Genomic DNA, 22,000 nt, shown 5'->3' on the forward strand with positions numbered 1-22,000 from the left:
ACGTCAAGTGGCGCAGCAGGACCGTTCCAATGTCCAGCATACTTGGAATTCCACCGAGGCCGCGTCCTTGGTTTGGGGGAAATTTCGAGGCTGCACATGGGTAGACTTCGCGTCCTTAAAATCCCCACAATGCTTTGCGCACGGACCAATTTCCCCAAATCTGTGGCGGAAAATGTAAGGCGGGGCCTCTCATATGACGCACACCTGCACACTTGCTAGCCTGTTCCACTCTTCGTTTTCCGAATGCCAGGAAGGATTCTTGCCTAGCTTCTGAAGGAAGTGACTCGGAAGACATGTGCTACAAAGCAAGCGTACTCGCGATTGAGAAACACCCTGTATGTGCGCTCACAGAGCATGCGTCCCTTGAGCCCCGCCCCCCGAGCTCCCACTCTCAGGGTGTTTCTCAATCGCGAGTACGCTTGCTTGGTAGCACATGTCTGCCGAGCATCTTGCTTCAGAAGCGAGTCAAGAATACTTCCTGACATTTGGAAAACAAAGAGTGGAACAGGCTAGCAAGTGTGCAGGTGTGCGTCATATGAGAGGCCCCGCCTTACATTTTCCGCCACAGATTTTGGAAATTGGTCCGTGCGCAAAGCATTGTGGGGATTTTAAGACCGCGGAGTCTACTCATGTGCAGCCTCGATATTTCTCCAAACGGAGTACGCCGGGCTCGGTAGATTTCCAAGTATGCTGGAGATTGGAACAGTACTTCGGCGGCACTCAATGACGTAGTATGCTTGAAATAGTGGCTCTGCAGCAGCTTTACTCGCGATTGAGAAACACCCTCGGCTCACTAGAATGAATGGAGAGAGAAAATAAATCTAGATTTGGCTTTTAGTGCATTTTACAACTTTAAGGACCAAATGATTCTAATAAGGGCTATCAAATAGTTAATACTGGGTAGTTTACTTAGTTACAAAAAAATTATCCACCGATTTACAGACATCTCTTTCCCCATGTTAGTCAATGGGAAAAAGTTGTTTTGGGCCGGGTGACGTCACGGACTGATACGGGAGTTGCAGTACCGCCGTTTGGACACAACGAATGTTGGGCACAGAGTCCGGCGCACTTCCTGGGGGCTTGACCCTACCTTTAAAGCAAGAACGACAAAGCTAGATAGAAATAAAACAAACATTTTAGATTAGCCTATTGTTACATTGTTTATTGTAACTGTCCAAATAAATAATCGGCATCGGCATTTATCAAAGCCATTTATCAAAATATGGACACATGCTTTTATTTTCTAAAACGTCTCTGATATTGTTTCCGCTGCGTTGCAAACACTCTGGGATTACTACTTTACTGTTGATCCTGTTTTTCTATAGAGTCGAAGTCCCGCCCTTCTACTTCCGCCCCATGGGACCTTATTTTGGAAAAATTATGTATTGAAGTCAATAGCCGCGTTCACACCGGAGTACTTTTCCCCGTACTTTTCGCATTTAGTTCCGTTAGTACCCCTTATGTCGCGTTCATACCAAAAAGAGTACTTTTACCCCCATTTTTAGTGCCTGCTGAGAGATGGTACTTTCCTGGGGGGAAAAAGTGCCCCAGTTCTGATTGCAAACCACGCCCCGTAAAACTCTGAAATGTTTTGTAGAGCCGCCATTTTATTATCCTCGCATTAGCATTATTAGCATTAGCATTCGCCCAGCGCACAAACGCAGAGAGACTAACTTATGGCAACACAAAATAAAACATGGGAGCGGTGGAGATGAGGTTCAAGGTTCAAGGTTCAAGGTTCTTTATTGTCAATCTGACATAGCTACAGAGTAATTATGCAGTTGAAAATCTTATGTCACAGGCTTCTCCAACAATGCAACATAATAACATAACATAATAACAATAAGAGCAAGAGCAATACAAAAATAATAATAGTTATAAAAATGAAATAAAGTTATGATGTGGAATAGTGCAGTATGAGTCTATATACAAGTTATTGGAATGATATATATATATTAGGTATTAGATACATACTACTGAGTAGCAGTTGAATGTTTGAAGTTGTTTCAACAGTTCAATTTTTTAACAGTCTCACTGCCCGCGGGAAGAAACTGTCTCCGAATCTTCTTGTCCTTGCCAGGATGCTGCGGTAACGTCTGCCAGACGGCAACAGAAAGAACAGTTTGTGGCTGGGGTGATGGGGGTCTTTGATAATCCGTAGTGATTTCTTCCTGAGCCGCTGGGAGTAAAGGTCCTCCATGGATGGCAGCTCCGTCCTGGTGATGTGCTGTGCAGTTTTCACCACCCTCTGTAAAGCCTTACGATCGAGGTCGGTGCAGCTGCCGTACCAGGCCGTCATGCTGCCAGTGAGGATACTCTCTATCGTGCACCTGTAGAAGTTGCAGAGTATCCTGGAATCCATTTTGAACCTCCTCAACCTGCGGAGGAAGAAGAGCCGCTGTCAAGCTTTCTTGGTGATGGTGGTGGTGTGAAGAGACCATGTCAGGTCCTCAGTGATGTGGACCCCAAGGAACCTGAAGCTTTTGACTCTCTCCACCGTAGTCCCATTGATGGCGATGGGGGCGTGTCCCTCTCCCTGCTGCTTCCTGTAGTCCACAATCAGCTCCTTTGTTTTGCTGATGTTGAGATGGAGGTTGTTCTCCTGGCACCAAGATGTCAGGTTTTCGACCTCCTCTCTGTATGCCGTCTCGTCATCGTCTGTGATCTGGCCGATGACGGTCGTGTCATCAGCAAACTTCACGATGGTGTTGGAGCTGTGTGTGGCCACGCAGTCGTGGGTGAACAGGGAGTAGAGGAGAGGGCTGAGCACGCAGCCTTGAGGGGCACCGGTGTTGAGAATCAGGGTGGAGGATGTGATATTTCCCACCCGCACTGCCTGGAGTCTGCCCGTCAGGAAGTTCAGGATCCAGTCGCAGAGGGCGCTGTTGAGTCCGAGGTCTCTGAGCTTGATGGCCAGCTTGGAGGGCACAATGGTGTTGAATGCTGAACTGTAGTCAATGAACAGCATTCTCACATATGTGTTCCTCTTCTTCGGGTCCAGGTGTGAGAGGGCAGTGTGGAGGGTGAGGGCTATGGCGTCGTCTGTGGACCTGTTTGCTCTGTAGGCAAACTGCAGGGGGTCCAGAGATTCAGGGAGGGAGGAGGTGATGAATAATTTGACTAACCGCTCAAAGCACTTCATTATGATGGAGGTGAGTGCTACTGGGCGGTAGTCGTTGGGGCAGGTGATGATTGTCTTTTTGGGGACAGGAATGATGGTGGAGTGTTTAAGACATGTGGGGACTACAGACTGCAGCAGGGACCTGTTGAAGATGTCTGTGAACACCTCTGCCAGCTGAACTGCACACACCCTGAGAACACGGCCAGGGATGCCATCAGGTCCAGGAGCCTTGTGTGGGTTAACCCTTTTAAAGGATTTACACACATCTGCCCTATTTAAAACAAAAGGGCAGTGTAGCTCCTGGTCCCTCTGTACCTCCACAGCCTGGCTGCTCTCAAAGCGTGCAAAAAAACTGTTTAGCTCATCTGGGAGAGATGCGCACGCAGACACTCCCGCAGCACCCCCCGCTGCTCCTTTGTAGTCAGTCATTGTCCTTAGTCCCGCCCACATATTCCTAGTGTTACAGCCTTTGAAGTCAGATTCCACCTTCTCTTTGTACTGTCTCTTTGCATTTTTTATTGCTCTCCGGAGATCATACCTAGACTTCCTGTACTCCTCCAAATCTCCCGCTGTGTGCGCGAGAGTGCGCGCTTTCAGTTTGCCGCGCACCTCACCGTTTACCCAGGGCTTTTGATTTGGGAATGTCCGTACAGAAACCTTCGGTACCACGTCATCGATGCATTTCCCAATGTAGCAGATGACAGTGTCCGTGTGTGTGTTGATGTTATTGTCCTCAAACACACTCCAATCCGTAGATGCAAAGCAATCCTGCAGTGCTGAATCTGACTCCTCGCTCCATCGTTGTACTGTCCTTGTTATCGGTCTGTCCCTTTTAAGTTTCTGCTTGTAAGCAGGCAACAACAGTAGTGAGATATGGTCTGATTTGCCGAAGGGAGGGCGAGGGAGAGCCTTATATCCATTCCGGAAAGGGGAATAAATATGGTCCAGTATGTTTCCCCCGCGCGTCGGGAAGTTGATGTGTTGGTAATATTTTGGCAAAACCTTCTTCATGTTGGCGGTGTTGAAATCTCCGGCCACAACGAACGCCGCATCTGGCCGTGAAGTCTCGGTTTTATCAATAAACCCAAACAGCTGATCGAGTGCCGTGTTGTTGTCGGCGAGTGGCTGCGGCGGGATATACACTGCTGTTATCACAACAGATGTGAATTCCCTCGGCAGATGGAAGGCCCGACATGAGATCATGAGGTGCTCTAGCTGTGCGGAACAGTCCGATGAAATAATCTTCACATCTGAGCACCAGTTGTTGTTAGTCATTACACACACACCGCCTCCCTTACTTTTCCCCGAGGTAGCAGTCCGGTCCTGACGAAAAATAGAGAATCCGTCAGGGACAATAGCGGAGTCCGGGATAGCGGGGTTGAGCCAAGTCTCAGTGAGAATTAACACGTTACAGTTCTTAATGTCCCGTTGAAAAGCAATCCGGCTTCTGAGTTCATCTAGCTTATTTTCAATGGATTGAACATTAGCCAGAAGAATACTCGGAAGAGGGGGCCGATTCTCACGTTTCCTCAGTCTGACCAGCAACCCGGCCCGGCATCCCCGCTTTGTCTTCTTCTTGCGTCTCTCAGGTAGAACAGCAACAGGTAGCCATGGTGAATCTCCATTGTCTGTCGGAGGGTTAATATTGTCCACGAAGTTTCGCAATTGGAAAAGTTCCTCTCTGCTATATTGTATGGCAGAGTAGGTGCGGTCGGCTAGCATGTTGCGAACCATGTTAAAAGTAAAACGGCAAAAGTAAAAGAAATATGTACAAAATACGAAAATGGGCAAAGTTGGAGAGGAGCACAAATACGATGCGGCCATCTTCACCGGCGCATGTGTGTGTGTGATGAGGAGGTGTCGGCGTTCTGGCGATTTACTCAGAAGGCTTCAGTAGAAGCTGCTGGGAGTCCCAGCAGCTTCTACTAAAGCCAGTCCCCAACTCCGGGGACTTCCGACCGGGGACTTCAGGTGGCAGTATACACCGTGAAGTGGTTTGCTGCCTGCCAGTAAACCCAAAGCAGAAGAAGACGAAGTGACGTCAGAGGCTCATTTGCGTAATCTTCCCTCAGGGAACTTATTCCGGTGTGAACGCGATCTGTACTAAGTGCCCTGGGGTAATAAGTGCCGGGGCACTAAGTACGGCAAAGTACTTGGTGTGAACGCGGCTAATGGGGAGAGAAAGATTATCTTTCGATCTCGTTTGAATTGTGCCATGAATTACACATATGATGTTTGTCGATCTTAAAAAAATCGTTTCCATGTCAAAAAAGTCACAGTTTGTCGTAAAACTGTTGAAATAAGACTATGAAAAATACGCAACTAGAAAGACTACAAATCCCGGAGTCGCGTAAGTGATGTCATAACTGATGTCATAATTGTTTTCCTCCACTAAATATAAGAGATAGCTGAGATAAAATAACTTTAACAAGATGCCTGTGTGCTTATTACCAGGTTGTAATCATACCAGCAATGGGTCTTGCTCGTTCTTTCGCTTCCCGTCTGATGAATGGACCAGGAGTGGCTTGATCAAGTTAGCTACCTAGCTAGTAGCGAGCACGTTAGTTAGCATTACAGCCTTAGCCTTGTCATTTGTATTAGCCTTAACATAAAGTAACATTAAGTAACCCAAAATGTTAAACAGTAAGAGTAGTAGTCATATTTCGTGAACCCTTTGAAGAGTACTGTCACACCGGTGTGATCATTCTATAATACACCGTTTAAGCCCCGATGCCCCCCGGGGGAGAAATGCTAAAGCTACATTAGGATCGCCGATCTTTTGTACTTTATGCTATCTGCACAAATGGTTAACATTGAACATTAAAAAGATCAGGCAGTTCAGGCAGTTCAGGGAGAATCGAAGGAAGGCAGGCAGCTTTGCATGACATTCTTCTGGACGTGTTTCATTGTGGTGATAGTGAGGGTAGTCAATCCCTTGTTTGGCAAGACAGTAGTGACGGCCATCTTGGTGACGTGTGTTGTTGTGCGAGTAGAGATGGGCGAGTCCTGATTCATCCGGATCATTAACCCGGATCCTAGAAATGAGCTGGTCGTGACGAGTCTCCCCTCTCCATTAACCCGAGTCCTTTGAGTCCCACACTTGGTGTGACGTACAAATTAAAACTATAAATTGCGTCACTCGCTACTCTCTTTATAACATGTAAAATCACATTACAACGTACCCCAGTCCATCTACCCTTTAGCAAGTAGGATAGCTGCCAGAAGTGATCGTTTGGCTCAGGGGAGGGGACGCGGATCAGTGAAACTTCCTGCAGACTCGTGGGGACTCAGAGGAGCCGACGGCTCCTAACCGTAATAGCATAGCAGATCCAGAGATCCATACTCGTCATGTGCACGAGCATAGCCCCTCCTCCGGCTCCCGGCTCCCGCGGCTATATTATGCACGAGTCAACAGCAGACTCAGAGATTCGCAAATCCTGACTCACTGTGCAAAACATAGCAGACTCGTGCGGACTCAGAGCCGTAACCGTATAGCAGCAGATCCAGAGATCCAGCAGACTCGTCATCATGCACGATTCAACAGCAGACTCAGATTCGCTAAATCGCAAAATGACCCTTTTTTTTGTGATCAATATGTTTTATTAAAGCAAAAGACACCACTTTACACACATTTAACACATACAAACACCAGTATTGTAATGATTACGCAGTCCATGAGAAAATATGGGGGGAATATGATTAGATATAATTATATGTTTAATAATAATAATTGTATAATTAAGACATTTTATATGTTCTAACTGTTTTGCAATTTTCTATCATTTGTCATTGTTTGTTTCTTTTTGTGTGCTATGTTCAAAATAAACGTTTTGCCAAGTAAGATCCTTATTGGAAATGCAGCTATTACACGCAGGAGACTGTTTGCACAACATGACAATTTTGTTAGAAGTCTACACTGAAACTTCATTTAGAGCCGGAAACATAATGGACTTAATCAAAATAGCGGGATCCGTGAATCCAGGTCAATGATCGAGAGAGACCAGTAGCCTACGAGTTAGTCAGCGGAACTTCACAGACTCAGATTCTCAAATCCTGACTCACTGTGCAAAACACAGCAGACTCGTGCGGACTCAGAGCCGTAACCATATAGCAGCAGATCCAGAGATCCAGCAGACTCGTCGTCATGCACGAGTCAACAGCAGACTCAGATTCGCAAATCCTGACTCGCTGTGCAACACACAGCAGACTCGTGCGGACTCAGAGCCGTAACCATATAGCAGCAGATCCAGAGATCCAGCAGACTCGTCCTCATGCACGAGTCAACAGCAGAATCAGCTTTGCCAAATCGCAAAATAACCAGTGGCGTTTTCTCCCGGAGGCCAAGGGAAGCCAGGCTTCCCCTGTTTTTTTGGATTGTAGTTATAATTTAAATAAATAAATAAAAACACTTTGTTTTGTTTCGATAATTCTCCTTTGCTGTGTGTTGCTGCCGGCCCGTCTCTCCCCCACTCTCATTGAGTATTTTACAAAGAGTGAAACAAACAGCGCCCCTCTAGATGTTATGGTGAAACAGTAGATTGCATTCACTGTTGCGAGAGGAGGCCAGCCGAATCGGGCTTCCCTTGGTGAAAAAAATTGAGGGATTGACCAATCAGATGAGGCCCACGTGATGCCCCTGCCAACCTGTGATTGGTCAGGGCCATGCCAAGGGAAGCCAGCCGCCTCTGGCTTCCCTTCAGAGGCGGCTGGCGATTTGATTGGACACTGCCATCCAATCAAATCACATCAACATCAGTTTTACTACGTACTGTAGTAGCCTACTGTAACTGTCATCACCGCCGTTTGAAATGATCAAGCAAATGAAGCATTATTTATTCCATATAGGGCCTCACCTGAATAGATGAGATTGTTTATATTTTTTAATTACTTTTGGACTACGGACTGAGCTAATTACAGAGACGAGGACTGTTGCTGCACTTGCCGTGTGTTAGAAAGGGAAGGGAAGAGAAGGTGGACTATCGCATGCAAATGTTTCTGTACATAATTGTTTTTGAATTCATGTGTTTCATACACGCCTACTGATACTTTGATGTGAAAGTAAAACTTTAAAGGTCTCCTGATTTACTTTGTGAATGAATGCTTCTTTTTTTATTCATTACCGAATCTGCACTGCGCATTGAGCGGCTGGTATTGCATTTGGGGGGGGGGGTGTGTCTGCATAAATTAATAAGAAAATGCTTAAATTAATAAGACGAGAGAGTTTCGGCTGGAGAGTGCGTGCGGACCTGTCGGTTAGATAACAGGCGTGTGCAAGTCCTGCATCTGTGTGATACAAATGTGTGTAAAATGATACCGGGCGCTGTAATCACTCATCTGGTTACGTTATTGACCACCCCCAACTCAAAAAAATGGGCTTCCCCTAAATTTTTCCCCACGCCACGCTACTGAAAATAACCCTTTTTTTTGTGATCAACATTTTTTATTAAAGCAAAATACACTGTGTAGCGGAGGTTAATATAACGTCAGTTTAATATGCTCGTGAAATGCAACACGTTTTCGGTTTCACCGATAGGATTTCTACGGTCTTGGTGATGCTGACTCATATGACTCAAATGACTCGTATGATCCGGATCTCTTCAATGACTGACTCAGAAGACCCTGAGTCCGTAAAAGGATCCGGATTTGCCATATGTGCGAGACGTGCGAGACCAGAGATGTAGTTCATTGAGCGGTTTCACACAAAAAAAGTCTTACTTTAAAATGTTACTGCAAAATTATTTTTTAAATTGACAAACATCATATGCGTAATTCGTGGCACAATTCAAACGGGATCGAAAGATAACTTTTCTCTCGCCATTGACTTCAATACATAATCTTTCCGAAATAAGGTCCCATGGAGGTCCACCGGAAAGAGAGGGACTTCGCCTCTCTATTGGCTATCACTGAAGTAACATATATATTGACAGCTTCCCGGGCCAATCACAGCCCGCGTTGCCGCTGTACTGGGCGTGGATAAACGAGCCTTGCTTTTCTTGACTTTTCCGTCCATTTCATTTCATCGTCACTACCACCATCCTTTTTAACCGGGACAACATGGCTACTGCAGCGAGCCGTTACTACAGCGAAGACGGCAGGGCAACAAAACGACAGAAAACTGACGGAATGGCCACGGTGAGTTGTGTTGTGTGTGAGCTGTAGTGGAAATTAGTTTCCCTTGCTTATCGAACACACGCTGCCCAGTGTTCGTGGTTGAATTGCGCGTTTGGGAGAAAAAAAGATCATGATGCGTCGCAGGTCAATTTAAATATATGTCTTTGTGAAGGGGTATCGTGCATTCACCGTTGTATCATCTTTATTATGTATAGTATACGCTTGTGGCTCAGAAAGAAACATCCAGAAACACAAGTCGTGCTTAAAGCTTTGCTGTGTTTTCTGAGTTGGTGGTTCGAAGGGCCTTGCCTGGGAACGGCTTTGTTCTAGTACCGGTAACGATTAGCCATGTGCTAGCTGTGAGCTAGCAACACATTGTAATCATACAATGCAGCATTGGTGCAGCAGCTAGGTCATGTCGGGTAACATTGTAGTGTTCTAAAAAAAAAGCCTGCATGTTTTTTACCCACCCACTTTGTCTTTCCATTGTAGTAAGGCGTAAAAATTAAATAATATACGCAGATTAAGTCAACTGCCTCCTCCCCCAACTGCAACCTAAGGTAGCTTGTCGTTTTAAGGTAAATGCAACGATTAAGCTGTAGCATCCAGTAACAGTTTTGGATGTGTGCCCCTTTTCATAAGTGGAAGTATGTGGATCCTTAAAATTACTTGCGTCTTAACTAAAGGTTATAATACCCTACTGTAGAAAATTCTCCCCTCCAACTGAAATTGCAGCATTCATTACATGTTACTTGTTAGACGCTTTTATCCAAAGCGACTTACATACTCAACACTGTGGGCAATCCCCACAGGAGCAATTTGGGGTAAAGTGTCTTGCCCAGGGACACAACGACATGCTGACTGACCAAGGCTCTATCCACTGCACCACACGCCATTCAAAACCATAATCTTATAATCATCAAAATGTAGCAAAGTAAAGTATCATAAGTCAAATGAGTAATTTTGCCTTTAAATGATCGATGTCAGTGTACACTATTATAAATAATGTTTTTGAATAGTAATGCTGCATTCATTTGTATGTCGCATTTACTGATGTTTAGGTTGGGCTTGTTTTAACTTGTACTGCTCAGAAAATCCCTTTTAACCTTGAATTTATCAGAAAACATTTACATTCTAAATCAGACAATTTTGAGACGCATTGTTCTCACTGGGGAGAAAGGTAAAAATAAGGTTAACCTATAAATCCTTAAAAAAAAATGTAATTACTTTTATATGGCCATTGCTCCGCAACATTTCTAAAGATGATTTCATTCTATATTTGCGAGTAAGAATTGAATTGCCAACCACTGCTTCACAGTTATGCTGTGATTATAATAAATTAAAACTGCAAATAGGCCTTCAATTTAAATTGAAGGTAGAATACAGTTCAATACAACATTGTTACATAAGGCTCCCACACATGCCCAACACTTGATAAGACGTGTAAATATTCCCACGAAACACGTATGCTAATTTTCTGATTTCTTCCTAAGGGATACGAAGATCCACACAAGACCCTTCCGTCTGTGGTGGTGCATGTCCGGGGGCTTGTCGACGGTGTTACAGAGGCCGACCTTGTGGAGGCCTTGCAAGAATTTGGAGCAATCAGGTAGAGGAGGAGAACATTCTTCGTGTGTGGAATACATGTGCAAAGAAATGCATACTTCCCTTTTAGGTCGTTACCTGGATTTTTTTACAAAGCTGAAAGTCAGGCTCACGGTTGGTTTAGTTAGGTGGAAACCTCTACCCTTTCACCTGCAAGATATTAACTTTCAAGTGGTCTTGTGCAAATGGCTGCACATGTGGCCCAGTAGATCACACATTTCACATTGCATTGAAACAACTTTTTTATTTATTTTGATTTTAGCTATGTTGTGGTGATGCCCAAGAAGCGGCAGGCACTGGTCGAGTACGAAGACATGAATGGAGCATCCACATCTGTAACCTATGCTGCAGACAACCAGGTTTACATCGCCGGCCACCCAGCCTTCATCAACTACTCCACCAGCCAGAAGATATCCAGGCCGGGAGATGCCGATGACTCTAGAAGTGTTAACAATGTTCTTCTGCTCACCATCATGAACCCCATCTACCCCATCACCTCGGTAAATGCAAATCTTTGGACTTCTTCTTGTCTGTTTTGCTTGAATTGTCGAGCTTCATCAAGTTTGTGACATGTTTTACATTTGGGGAGAAAAGCCATGCCAGGGGTTATTGTTGTTCAAATGTCAGCACTCTTAAGCACATGTGTCCACGACACTGCTCACGATCACGGCTGCTAACTCCCTCCAACAGGTTAAAGGGAGACTCTGTTGTTTGTTTTGCTTATACACAGCTGGCAGTGATTTGTATATACATCATAAGTCTTGTTAGTCCTGGTTAACCCCAGCAGCAGCCCTGTACTGTTCTTGTACAGGGATCAGCTATTGTCATAAAAGTCTATATTGGCAACCTTTTTATTAAAAGCAAAGTCGGTGTATAATTTTTCTTTATGCCTCTGTTAAGTTTGGCTGTTGAACGGAGAACACATTTGTTTGTGGATCAGTTTTTTAACCTTTTACTTGTTAACAGGATGTCCTCTACACCATCTGCAACAACTGTGGGCCTGTCCAGAGAATCGTCATCTTCAGGAAGAACGGTGTCCAGGCCATGGTTGAATATCCTTTTGATTGGTGCTTTCTGACAGGGGCACAAACTGATTTTTGACCACCAGTTTGCCAAAAATGTACAGAAGAAATAAGCTGGCACGGCTGTATTTCCTGCTAGTTCTAACACAAATGAACAGAATACATGGCTTTATAACAGGAACTTGTCCAACGAATACCACCATTTCTACTGGTGAAATATATTTTAAACTTCTATAGTGTTGACAATCTTAGTAGTTATTTTATTCTTAGATGTTGTAGCTTTTAGTAATCTGTATTATAATTGTCATCAAAGCTGGTACTTGCTTGTCTTGTCCTTAACTCTTTCATTACATTCGACTCAGTGCAAAGTGCACAGCGGGCCAAAGCTTCACTCAACGGAGCTGATATTTACTCGGGCTGCTGCACGCTGAAGATCGAGTATGCCAAGGTACGCTGCAGAACACAAAGCATGGCCATTGTTCATTGACAAACAACGTAAACAACAGAGGGGTGTACTGCAGAGCACGCTGTGTGTCAAATTTCACTTGTTTTGCATCAATCTTGATACAGGGTACTTATATGTTATAGTTTGGATTCCTAAAGCTTTTTGTCTACTTTCCCATCATTCAAGGGTGGTTTTCACTATAAGTAATGTTTTTCTTTTGGAGGGAAACTATCATTTACATTTTTTTACTATGTTCAATCTGAATTTACTTTAAAATAAAAACATCTATATTGATTCTGACTTTTCTACATCCAACTCACAGGTTTATCATTGCTTTGAGAAAAAAGATTATTAATTTACCCCTTTTTAGAAGTGAAGATATGGTCATTTGTTCTGGGCATGTCATTTTCTAGCCTGAGACCTGGCTCGGGGCTTAACAGGTTAAGTAACTCACACTTAGTACATTTCTGCCTTCATTCCTCTCTTATTTGCAGCCACAGGTTGTCTCCTGCCTTAATGTTCTTACAAATGTTCGTATATAAAGTGAAAGTTGGCGGTGATCAATGGATTCCGTGCAGTATAAGAGTAAAATTAAGCAAGAAACATCCCCTTTTATGAGAACTTAGAGAGCTTGAGACGGAAAACCCAGCTAAACAGCAGTAATTGATGACCATCTTAGCTGTAGCTATTTTATATCTGAGGCTTTCAGGTTCTGTCGAGCCAGCTAAAGCAAAGAAAGCCAGACTGTTTTTTTTTTTACATAACTCTGCACAGTAATGCAGACCAACAATAACCCCATTACATTTTTGTAATGACGACTATAACTTCATTTTACAATGCGTTTACAATTCAGCTCATAGTTTCCAATCACTGCCTTATCATATAAAATTGTTTATTTCTTGACTACAAAATGGTTCTGTGTTGGATGGACCGCAGCAGTTTCTCCTTTCTATGCAGCCTGACTTGTAGAAGAGTATGATCATACTGTATGGATCACTATAGTTCATGTATGATTATGCTTGTATTCATACAAATTGTGTTTCCTCAGCCCACTCGACTGAATGTGTTCAAGAATGACCAAGACACCTGGGACTACACTAACCCCAACCTGGGAGGCCCAGGTAAAATCTAAAGCACTTGAACACACCACCAAACATCTGCTGAGCCACATGCTTTGTATCTGATGCCTAATGCTGCCACTGTTGGGAGTTTCAGCAACACCCTTCATTCATAATGCTACTACACAGATATAAATTGTGTCCAATATACTATTTACTTTGTAAAGAACCTGCTGGCATTATGACTGAAGTGTTGACTTGGGTCTTACTCTTAACGCTTTTCAAAACACACTGCTCAGGGTTCATGCAGTGAGACATTTTGAAGAAGGGTCCTAATATAATAAGTTGTATAACAGATAACAATCCAGACACATTCGTGTTGAAAATCCTGTCAAAACAGTGAGCATAAATCTTTTTAGCACCAGAAGAGACATGTGAGATGAAAACCCATAAATTCAAGTTGATTAAAAAAATGTCTGAGCTCTGTTGTGTGGCAGGATCAACAGGAACAAATTAGCTGACAAAGAAAAATTTTACATTTAAGTTTCTTGTCTGGAAATGGTATGCTGCTCTGTATAGCTTCAGGCTATCATTCTTGTTCTCATGGCATGTAGTCGTTCTGGTTTACATATGCTGGCTTTAGCCCTCAGCAAGTCTAGTTCTCATTTACTTGGAATTTGAATATAATAAATATGTCATGACAGCTGAGGTTAAGGTGACTGTAAGTTGAAACATCTGAGCTGTAAGTATTTCTACCTGGTCATAAAAACATTTTTAACCGCCTTCATAGAAACCACTGCCGGTAATAACACAGCATCAGTGTTAACTGCGGTGGATAAACAAACCTAGCCAGACATATCAAAAGCACACGATATTACTAAAGGGGAAGTTGAGTTTGAAATCAGCCAAAAACATCCATGGGTCAACTTAACTTCTTAGGCGTCTTTTTTTATTTTTTTATTAGAGTAAAACTCGTTGAAATGCCAATATAAAGGCTAAATGCGATTAAACCAGGATTTGTGAGTTTTCTGTAGTTTACACAATGACTAAGAAGCCTTTTGTAAGGTTGTGTGGACTGCTGAATTGTGAGCCGTTTATGACCTCTTAAAAATTCTTGTGTACATATTTGGGTCATGACACGTCCCTCTTGTCTGCAAAGCCTTCTTTAGCCAGCATTTGTTCCTGGCTTCCTAACCACACCTAAACATGTTGCATTAACTTATAATGAACTAAAACAAAAAACATTACAATTATTCCGCAGTTCAGGCAACATGTATTTAACAGCATTTTCCAGAAACAAATGTATTCGCCAACCAAAATGTTTGCGGGCCTTTCCACTCTCATCTAACCCTTACATTTCCTTCAGTGTTTTATACTTTTACAAACACCATACTGAAGTCTAACATGTATAGTCAGAGCTCCCCTCAGCCAGCCAACGTAGGTTTGATGTAAAGTGACTCTGACCAAATAGCGTTTGAGGTGGCCTCATTTTGTGGTGTGGTTTGTGTGATAAGGGAGAACAGTCCAACTTCCGTAACCAGGCTATCTGTGACGTCATGTAACACTTACCTCCTGATAAACCTGTGATCTCAGCAAGTCCAAAAAACATGCACAGGAGAGGGAGAGAGAGGCAGATACATGCTGACAACATCACCACTCTGCCAACACCACCAAGTATCCACTTCTTCAGTGAGGACACAGCCACTATCACACAGAGGGCCAAATGTCCCCCGAGATACAAGGGGACAAACTACAAGACACCACCCATTCAACATGCCGATGTAGGACTGATTTACCACTCATGCCTCATCTCCGTATTCCAGCACAAGAGCCATGAAGACAGCGCACACAGAGCGGGGCTTTTGGCACTGAGCTACACTCGGTTCCTTTCCCCCTTCTTACTTTGTACCCATTTTGAGACAAAGACACATAGAAGCAGGCCAGAGCTCGCATCTACAACTCCAGCACCCCACTGTCGACACCAAACGGAGACTGATACCAGAGAAGACACAGACAGACATCTCAGTACAACAACTGATGTAGACTGATACTCACCAGTCCACCAAGATCACATTTGTAAAAGCCTCAAGCCCCTTCCTGTACTGTTTTGGGCCGCGTTACCCGTCAAGCTTGTTGACATGAAAACAAAACACTCCAGCTACACACTCGCTGACGCCGAACCAACTGATCCAATAGATGGCTCACAGCTCCATTGGAGTCAACACAAGACAACTGATGAAGACACTGCTGACAACACCACCAAGCACACTCAGGCCCACTTTTGGTTTTATGTGTTTCCTCCCACATGGAATTCAGCTTTTCCCTCTCGCTCTTTTCCTCATCTCTTCATCTTTTCCTCTGATTTTCTTACTACATGCATCCCTGTTAAGCTATCCCCTTTTTTGAGTGCAATTTTTTCATTGATATTTTAAAGTCTTTAGAAGCTGTGTAACACCTTCCATGTGATGCAGGTTTGGCAATTTGCGGCTAAGAGGAGCCAGCTACCCAACTGAAATGTGCTCTATGGCAGCCTCAAGGCCTCCCAGTGGGCGCTAAGCGGACTATACCAAAAAGGGACAAAAAGGATGGAAACGGCCAACCAACCCACCAATGGGCCTTTCAACCTGATAGAACCAGGACTCGATCCTGAGGTGGAGAGTTGTTCCCCAAGAAAGGAAATTGATGAGTGTTGGATGAAATGAATTGAGTGGAGAGTGGTGGAGCTACTGCAGCAAATATCTTCCTCCCTACTGTTTGTAAGCATGCAGTAAGTAAATCAAGGCCCTCCTCAGGGAACATCACTGCACAGCACCACATGACCCCAAAGCCCAGCACCCAACATTGCCACACAAGACTGACATGACTCCATCTTTCTCCCTCATGCAGACTTAACCTTTGTCTTTGTGGAAGAGGGTGTGGGTCGGGGTTCTGTCGGAGCCTCAAACTATTGTCACTACTGTCCGTTTAAAAGTCTTGTCTCATCTATACCGGCTTCCTTGGACTTTCTTTGGGAATTAAATCATGTGTTTAATCAGGACAGAAGGTGTGAGCTGAATATTAATTCATGCAGGATGCGCTGTTTATCAAAAAGCAGGAATAGCTTTCCATCCACCAGCCACAGTGGCTGCTGGTGTCCAAAATCTGCATGCTTTTTTACATTTTAATTGCCAAATTGCTTTTAGAATCTGGGACATCCGCAGGTAATCAACCGGGCTCTTCCAAACTATCGGTATTTTATATCCTGAAATGCGTCCTGAGGGCAGCTGAGGCGGCTTTGTCTTTAGTGGTTTTACTGTGCCCTCCTTACATTTTAACTGGGGTGAATTCACATTTACCCACAAAATGTTACCTTTTTTGATTAACCCAGCTTCCATTCTGACTATGATTATTGTGTACCCGAACAGATGGTGATGCAGATGGCAATGGGAGTAATGCAGGTGTGTGTTTGTGTACGCGTACAAAATATGTTCTTTTAAATGTAATCATTTGTGGAACTTATCCATATCTTTGTTTGCAATCTCCCCCTGTTCCCCTTGGTATGCTCCATTGTGGATAAGGTGTCAACACCAGTGACATCTCGTACATCCCTACGCCTCCCTTTCCATTTAATACCGACAAAGATCAATCACTAAAATACTGTCGGCTGCTTTTTCAGCTGGGGTTTATACTTTTGCTGGTTGCAAGATGAATCAGCAATGCATGCATTCGTCTTAAGTACTTATTTGAGGGGGGTGCATGAGTGCAGGTTTAGGCATCTAGTTGGCTTGTCTGTTATCAATGTGCCTTTTTATTTTTCTGCCTTACTCTCTCTTTCTCTTCTCGTAGATGACGTTAATGCAAACCCCAACAAGCGGCAGAGACAGCCTGCGTTGCTGGGCGACCATCCTCCAGAGTACGGTAAGGCTCTCAGGTTACACATGTTTGAAATAAATCAGTGGGGCTCTTAGTGTCTCTTCTGTCTCTAGTAAAACGCTTCTCTAGAGTCGAACTTGCCTTGTTTGATTTGTAGATTTTCTGTTCTCATTTGCTTGCATCATTATTCAGGAGGTGGTTACCATGGCTACGACGAGAGCTACGGATCCCCGCCCTATGAGGGTCGCCGCATGGGTCCACCAATGAGAGGGCGTGGAGGGAGGCCCAACTACGGGCCAAACTACGGACCCCCTCCCCCTCCTCCTGGGGAGTACGGGGGCCACGCTGAGTCCCCGGTCGTAATGCTGTACGGACTGGAGCCCGTCAAGATGAACGCCGACCGGGTCTTCAACATCTTCTGTCTCTATGGCAACGTAGAGCGGGTCAGTGTCTGTTTTTTGTGAATGTGGAAGCTCCAACGTTTTTGATTTGATCTGGTACAAAATAACAACCCTATAATACAGTATGTACAGAAAGACAACTTGTGCTGGAGAAGCAAATCAATTTAATTTTTATTCCAGGTCCTGGGACAAGTTCCTTTTTTTTATAAGAATGGGTTTTAGTAAAAGACACTTGTCTTTCTTCCATTAATTGCTACTATACACATAGTAATGGTTTTATTTTCTCACTAAATGCCACGCATTAAAACGCAGGCTGAAGTCAGCAGTGGGACACACATTGGTAAAGATATTTAGAATAAAACAAGAGATTACCTACTGAAAGTGTCTAATTTTAAGACAAAAGTGAACTCTTTTTTTCACGTCACATGGCTATGTGGCATAACTGGAATATATTATACTTCCATAACCTCACACACCCTTGCCTTAAGACAGCCTCTCAAACCCTGCTAATCCTAGTTAACCCCTGAGTGTCACTATAAGGGAGTTACTCTGATGTGCATGTGGTTTAACATTATTCCAGTTTTTTTAAACATTGGCATCTCAATCATAAATATGATTGGATATTCACTTTGAACTATGCCACCATTGTTTGGTGGTAGCAGTACGTTGTAAGCAGTGATAATGTCTCTTGTCGGAACAGATCTGTTCTTTCCTCCTCTTCACTGAGTTAGTTTAGTGCGAAACAGATCACGCCCTGCTGACTCGGCAATCTGCTAAACAAGACGATAGGAGAATAAAACAAATGTTTTAATGTATAATTTGATGACCATTTGAAAAACATAACTTGTCCCTTTTTTAGGACAGAGCAGCAATGCACAGGAATGTGGCCTGCTTTTTGTCTAATGGGCAAATATGAGAATGCTGATTCTAGTGGGGGAAAAAAGTCAAAACAAGCCAGCCAGGGCTTTAGATTGTAAGCGAGGTATAATAAAATGCATGATTTTATGCTGTAAAGGCTGTATGATCAACATTTTTACTTTCTTAGTTTTTTTTCCATTGAGACAATTTTGTCCTCAGGGGACTGAGTGTCCGTATTTTGGCTTACATTCTTTTTACAGGTTGATACATTTCAAATCCAAAAATGACCCAGAGGTGAAGCGCACTGGTTCATCTTTTCTGTTTGTCTCTGCAGGTGAAGTTCATGAAGAGTAAGCCTGGCGCTGCCATGGTGGAGATGGGAGACTGCTATGCAGTGGACCGCTCCATCACTCACCTCAACAACAACTTCCTGTTTGGACAGAGGCTCAATGTGTGGTGAGTTCATCCTGTCAGTTCTAACCTATATTCTGGATACATATTTGTAGTCCAGAAGAAGAGAGCCCTGCCTCAAGAATATTTTAACCTCTGAAGCTTCATGCTATCGGGACACAAGTGCTAATGTAGGTGTTAGGCCAGACAAACGGCTTGAGGAAGATATAGTGTAGTGATGACTCACGAAGACAAAATGCAGCTTCTCCTGGTGTCTCTTGTATTTAAAATGTGACTTTTCCTTCCCTGTAGTGTGTCCAAGCAACAGGCCATCGTCCCCGGTCAGTGCTATGAGCTGGAGGACAGCTCGAGCAGCTTCAAAGACTTTCACGGCTCCAGGAACAACCGCTTCACCTCGCCGGAGCAGGCGGCCAAAAACCGCATCCAGCACCCGAGCAACGTGCTGCACTTCTTCAACGCTCAGCCAGACGTCACGCCGGAGATCTTCACTCAGGTCTGTAGAAGAGGCCTGGTTCATACCAGTTTTTAAATGTACATTGACTCTTGATTAAAGAACAGGCAACATTCTTCATCACTGCTGATTTGTATTTGGTTGAACTGGAATTTTAAAAGTATTTTTTCATGTACTATAAATAATGGTTTCAAGCTGAGACTGTCAGAATACAAGCATGTAATTCCCTAATAAGAGTTTATTCTTTGCAGATTTGTGAGGAGCTTGGTGTGAAGATTCCCGTCAACGTCAAAATGTTCACAGGAAAGAGTAAACTGCTTTGATTCTGCTCATGCTTTATTTTTGTTCACTTTTTAACTCGCTGACTATGTATACAAAACTCTGGAAGCCCTCAATAGACATGGGAAGAAAACTGTCTGAAACATTTTTCCAGCCAGGCTGGACGTAGACAAACATTGAATGTTGAGATGCACTGTTCTCTGCACATAGAAATGTTCCTGTCGTTAAAGTGACCTCTGACCCTCAGGTGGAGCAGCTCCCAGTGACCGCAGTGCTTCAGGGCTGCTAGAGTGGGAGTCCATCAATGATGCCATGGAGGCTCTGGCATTGATAAACCACTTCCAGATGAAAAATGCAGGTAAGGAAAAGCCCCTGAGAATGTAGGAGGTCTCAACCCTGACTGAGCAGGATTCAGTCAAAGAACTTAAATAAAATAAATCCCAGAAGTTGTTTCGGGTACCTTTTTTTTTTTTTTTTTTTATAAAAGTGACTGACAGTAACTTGGACGAGGGCAGCTTGATGTTGTCATGGAAACACCACTGATAGGTGTTAGTCTGAAGACCAAGTCCTCTCTCAGGTCATGTTTTTGTGTAATGTCTCTTGTTTCTTTTTTTCCAGCTGGTCCTTACCCGTACACCCTGAAACTGTGCTTCTCCACCGTTCAGCACGCCAACTAGGAACAGCTGGTATAATGAAGATTGGCCCTCCATTCCCATGTTCACATGTACTTAGACCATGACTGCTTGCAACACTCGTAGAGAAATTAGATTTTCAAATGCTGTGAAAAATGTTCACATTGTAATTGATCCTTAAAGTAAAACTCCTATTTGGTATATTAGACAGATCTAACAAATGCTAACGATCATTGAAAAGTTTTGATATTTATCCCCCACGTGTTGTAGAGTGTTGGTACCTGCGTGTCTTCAATAATATGTTGTCCTTTTTACTTTTTGTATTATGCTTATACAGTAACATAACATAAACACATTTGAAAGACTTGGTTTTATTTTCAGCTGGTTCAGTGGCAGTAGATAACAAAGTTTTGTTAGAGTTGTCTTTTGAAACTTTTATTATTCACTTTTTTGCTTTGTTTTGATTTTACCTATTCAGTTCTGCGTCTCTGTGTCTGATATGCAGATGGATAATTGTTTTGTTCTAAGAAAATAAAAAAACAATTTAAGTTGCGTTTATTCTGCCATCCTTTTTGAAAGTGTGTCTTCTGTCAAATGAAGTCTACATATCTGCAGTGACTGTTTATCTCGGGCCATAGCAATAAATGTAGATATATCAAGACCAAATAAGTCTTAAATGCATACTACATACTCATTATAAAAGCTATGCAGTGTATGCATATAGTGACAAATCATTAGAACCAGACTGTCACATAGACTCGTATGTGAAGTGTGAGATATTGAATCCAGATATGATGGTTTAACCACTGCAACTCTCCATATATTGCCATTTCGTCAGAATCAGGAATCCCTTAGTCCCACAGCGGGGAAATGAACATTGTTACAGCAAAGTGGTATGCAATAATACAGAATAAGCTAATACTATATAGAAGGAAAGCACACGAGTTATAGAATATAAAAAAGACAAGTTGGTAAGTACACATACAAGGCAAAACAAATGATGCGAATAGGGGTGTTAAGCAGCTACTCAACCCCACTATGTAAGGTAAGGCAGTCTTGTTGTGTGAGGGTCTACCAGGGGCCGTGGTGGGTCTACAGCCTGACTGCTGCAGGAAGGAAGGAGTGCAGCAGCCTGTCACTGGAGGAGCTGCACAGTGAGGACAGGGTGTCCTGGAGGGGGTGGGACACATTGTCCAGCAGGGAGGACAGCTTGGCTGCCATTCTCCTGTCTCCTACCACATCCACAGTGTCCAGAGGACTCCTGTCTCCCACCACCTCCACAGTGAGGACTCCTCTCTCCCACCACTTCCACAGTGAGGACTCCTCTCTCCCACCACCTCCACAGTGAGGACTCCTGTCTCCCACCACTTCCACAGTGAGGACTCCTCTCTCCCACCACTTCCACAGTGAGGACTACTCTCTCCCACCACCTCCACAGTGAGGACTCCTGTCTCCCACCACTTCCACAGTGAGGACTACTGTCTCCCACCACCTCCACAGTGAGGACTACTGTCTCCCACCACCTCCACAGTGAGGACTCTTCTCTCCCACCACCTCCACAGTGAGGACTACTGTCTCCCACCACCTCCACAGTGAGGACTACTGTCTCCCACCACCTCCACAGTGAGGACTCCTGTCTCCCACCACCTCCACAGTGAGGACTACTGTCTCCCACCACCTCCACAGTGAGGACTCTTCTCTCCCACCACCTCCACAGTGAGGACTACTGTCTCCCACCACCTCCACAGTGAGGA

At 43.9% G+C, this 22,000-nt stretch overlaps 1 protein-coding gene across 4 annotated transcripts; it reads left to right on the forward strand.

Annotated features, from left to right (window-relative positions):
- The first annotated feature begins 9,089 nt into the window (after positions 1 to 9,089).
- LOC117484301 (heterogeneous nuclear ribonucleoprotein L-like) lies at positions 9,090 to 20,799 on the forward strand. 4 transcript variants are annotated; one of them, XM_034132772.1, is made up of 14 exons: positions 9,090 to 9,253; positions 10,726 to 10,841; positions 11,100 to 11,337; positions 11,804 to 11,889; positions 12,211 to 12,307; positions 13,353 to 13,425; positions 16,767 to 16,799; positions 17,188 to 17,259; positions 17,407 to 17,657; positions 18,808 to 18,929; positions 19,176 to 19,377; positions 19,587 to 19,644; positions 19,862 to 19,972; positions 20,233 to 20,799. In XM_034132772.1, exons 1-14 carry the CDS (start codon positions 9,176 to 9,178, stop codon positions 20,289 to 20,291), a joined length of 1,596 nt encoding a protein of 531 aa, XP_033988663.1. In that variant the 5' UTR covers positions 9,090 to 9,175; the 3' UTR covers positions 20,292 to 20,799. The 4 variants fall into 4 exon arrangements, with proteins under 4 accessions (XP_033988663.1, XP_033988664.1, XP_033988665.1 ...); XM_034132773.1 differs by having other exon boundaries at positions 20,236 to 20,799; XM_034132774.1 differs by having other exon boundaries at positions 19,587 to 19,638.
- The last annotated feature ends 1,201 nt before the right edge of the window (positions 20,800 to 22,000 follow it).

This window comes from Trematomus bernacchii, unplaced genomic scaffold, assembly GCF_902827165.1.
Source record: "Trematomus bernacchii unplaced genomic scaffold, fTreBer1.1, whole genome shotgun sequence".
NCBI classification, from domain to species: Eukaryota; Metazoa; Chordata; class Actinopteri; order Perciformes; family Nototheniidae; genus Trematomus; species Trematomus bernacchii.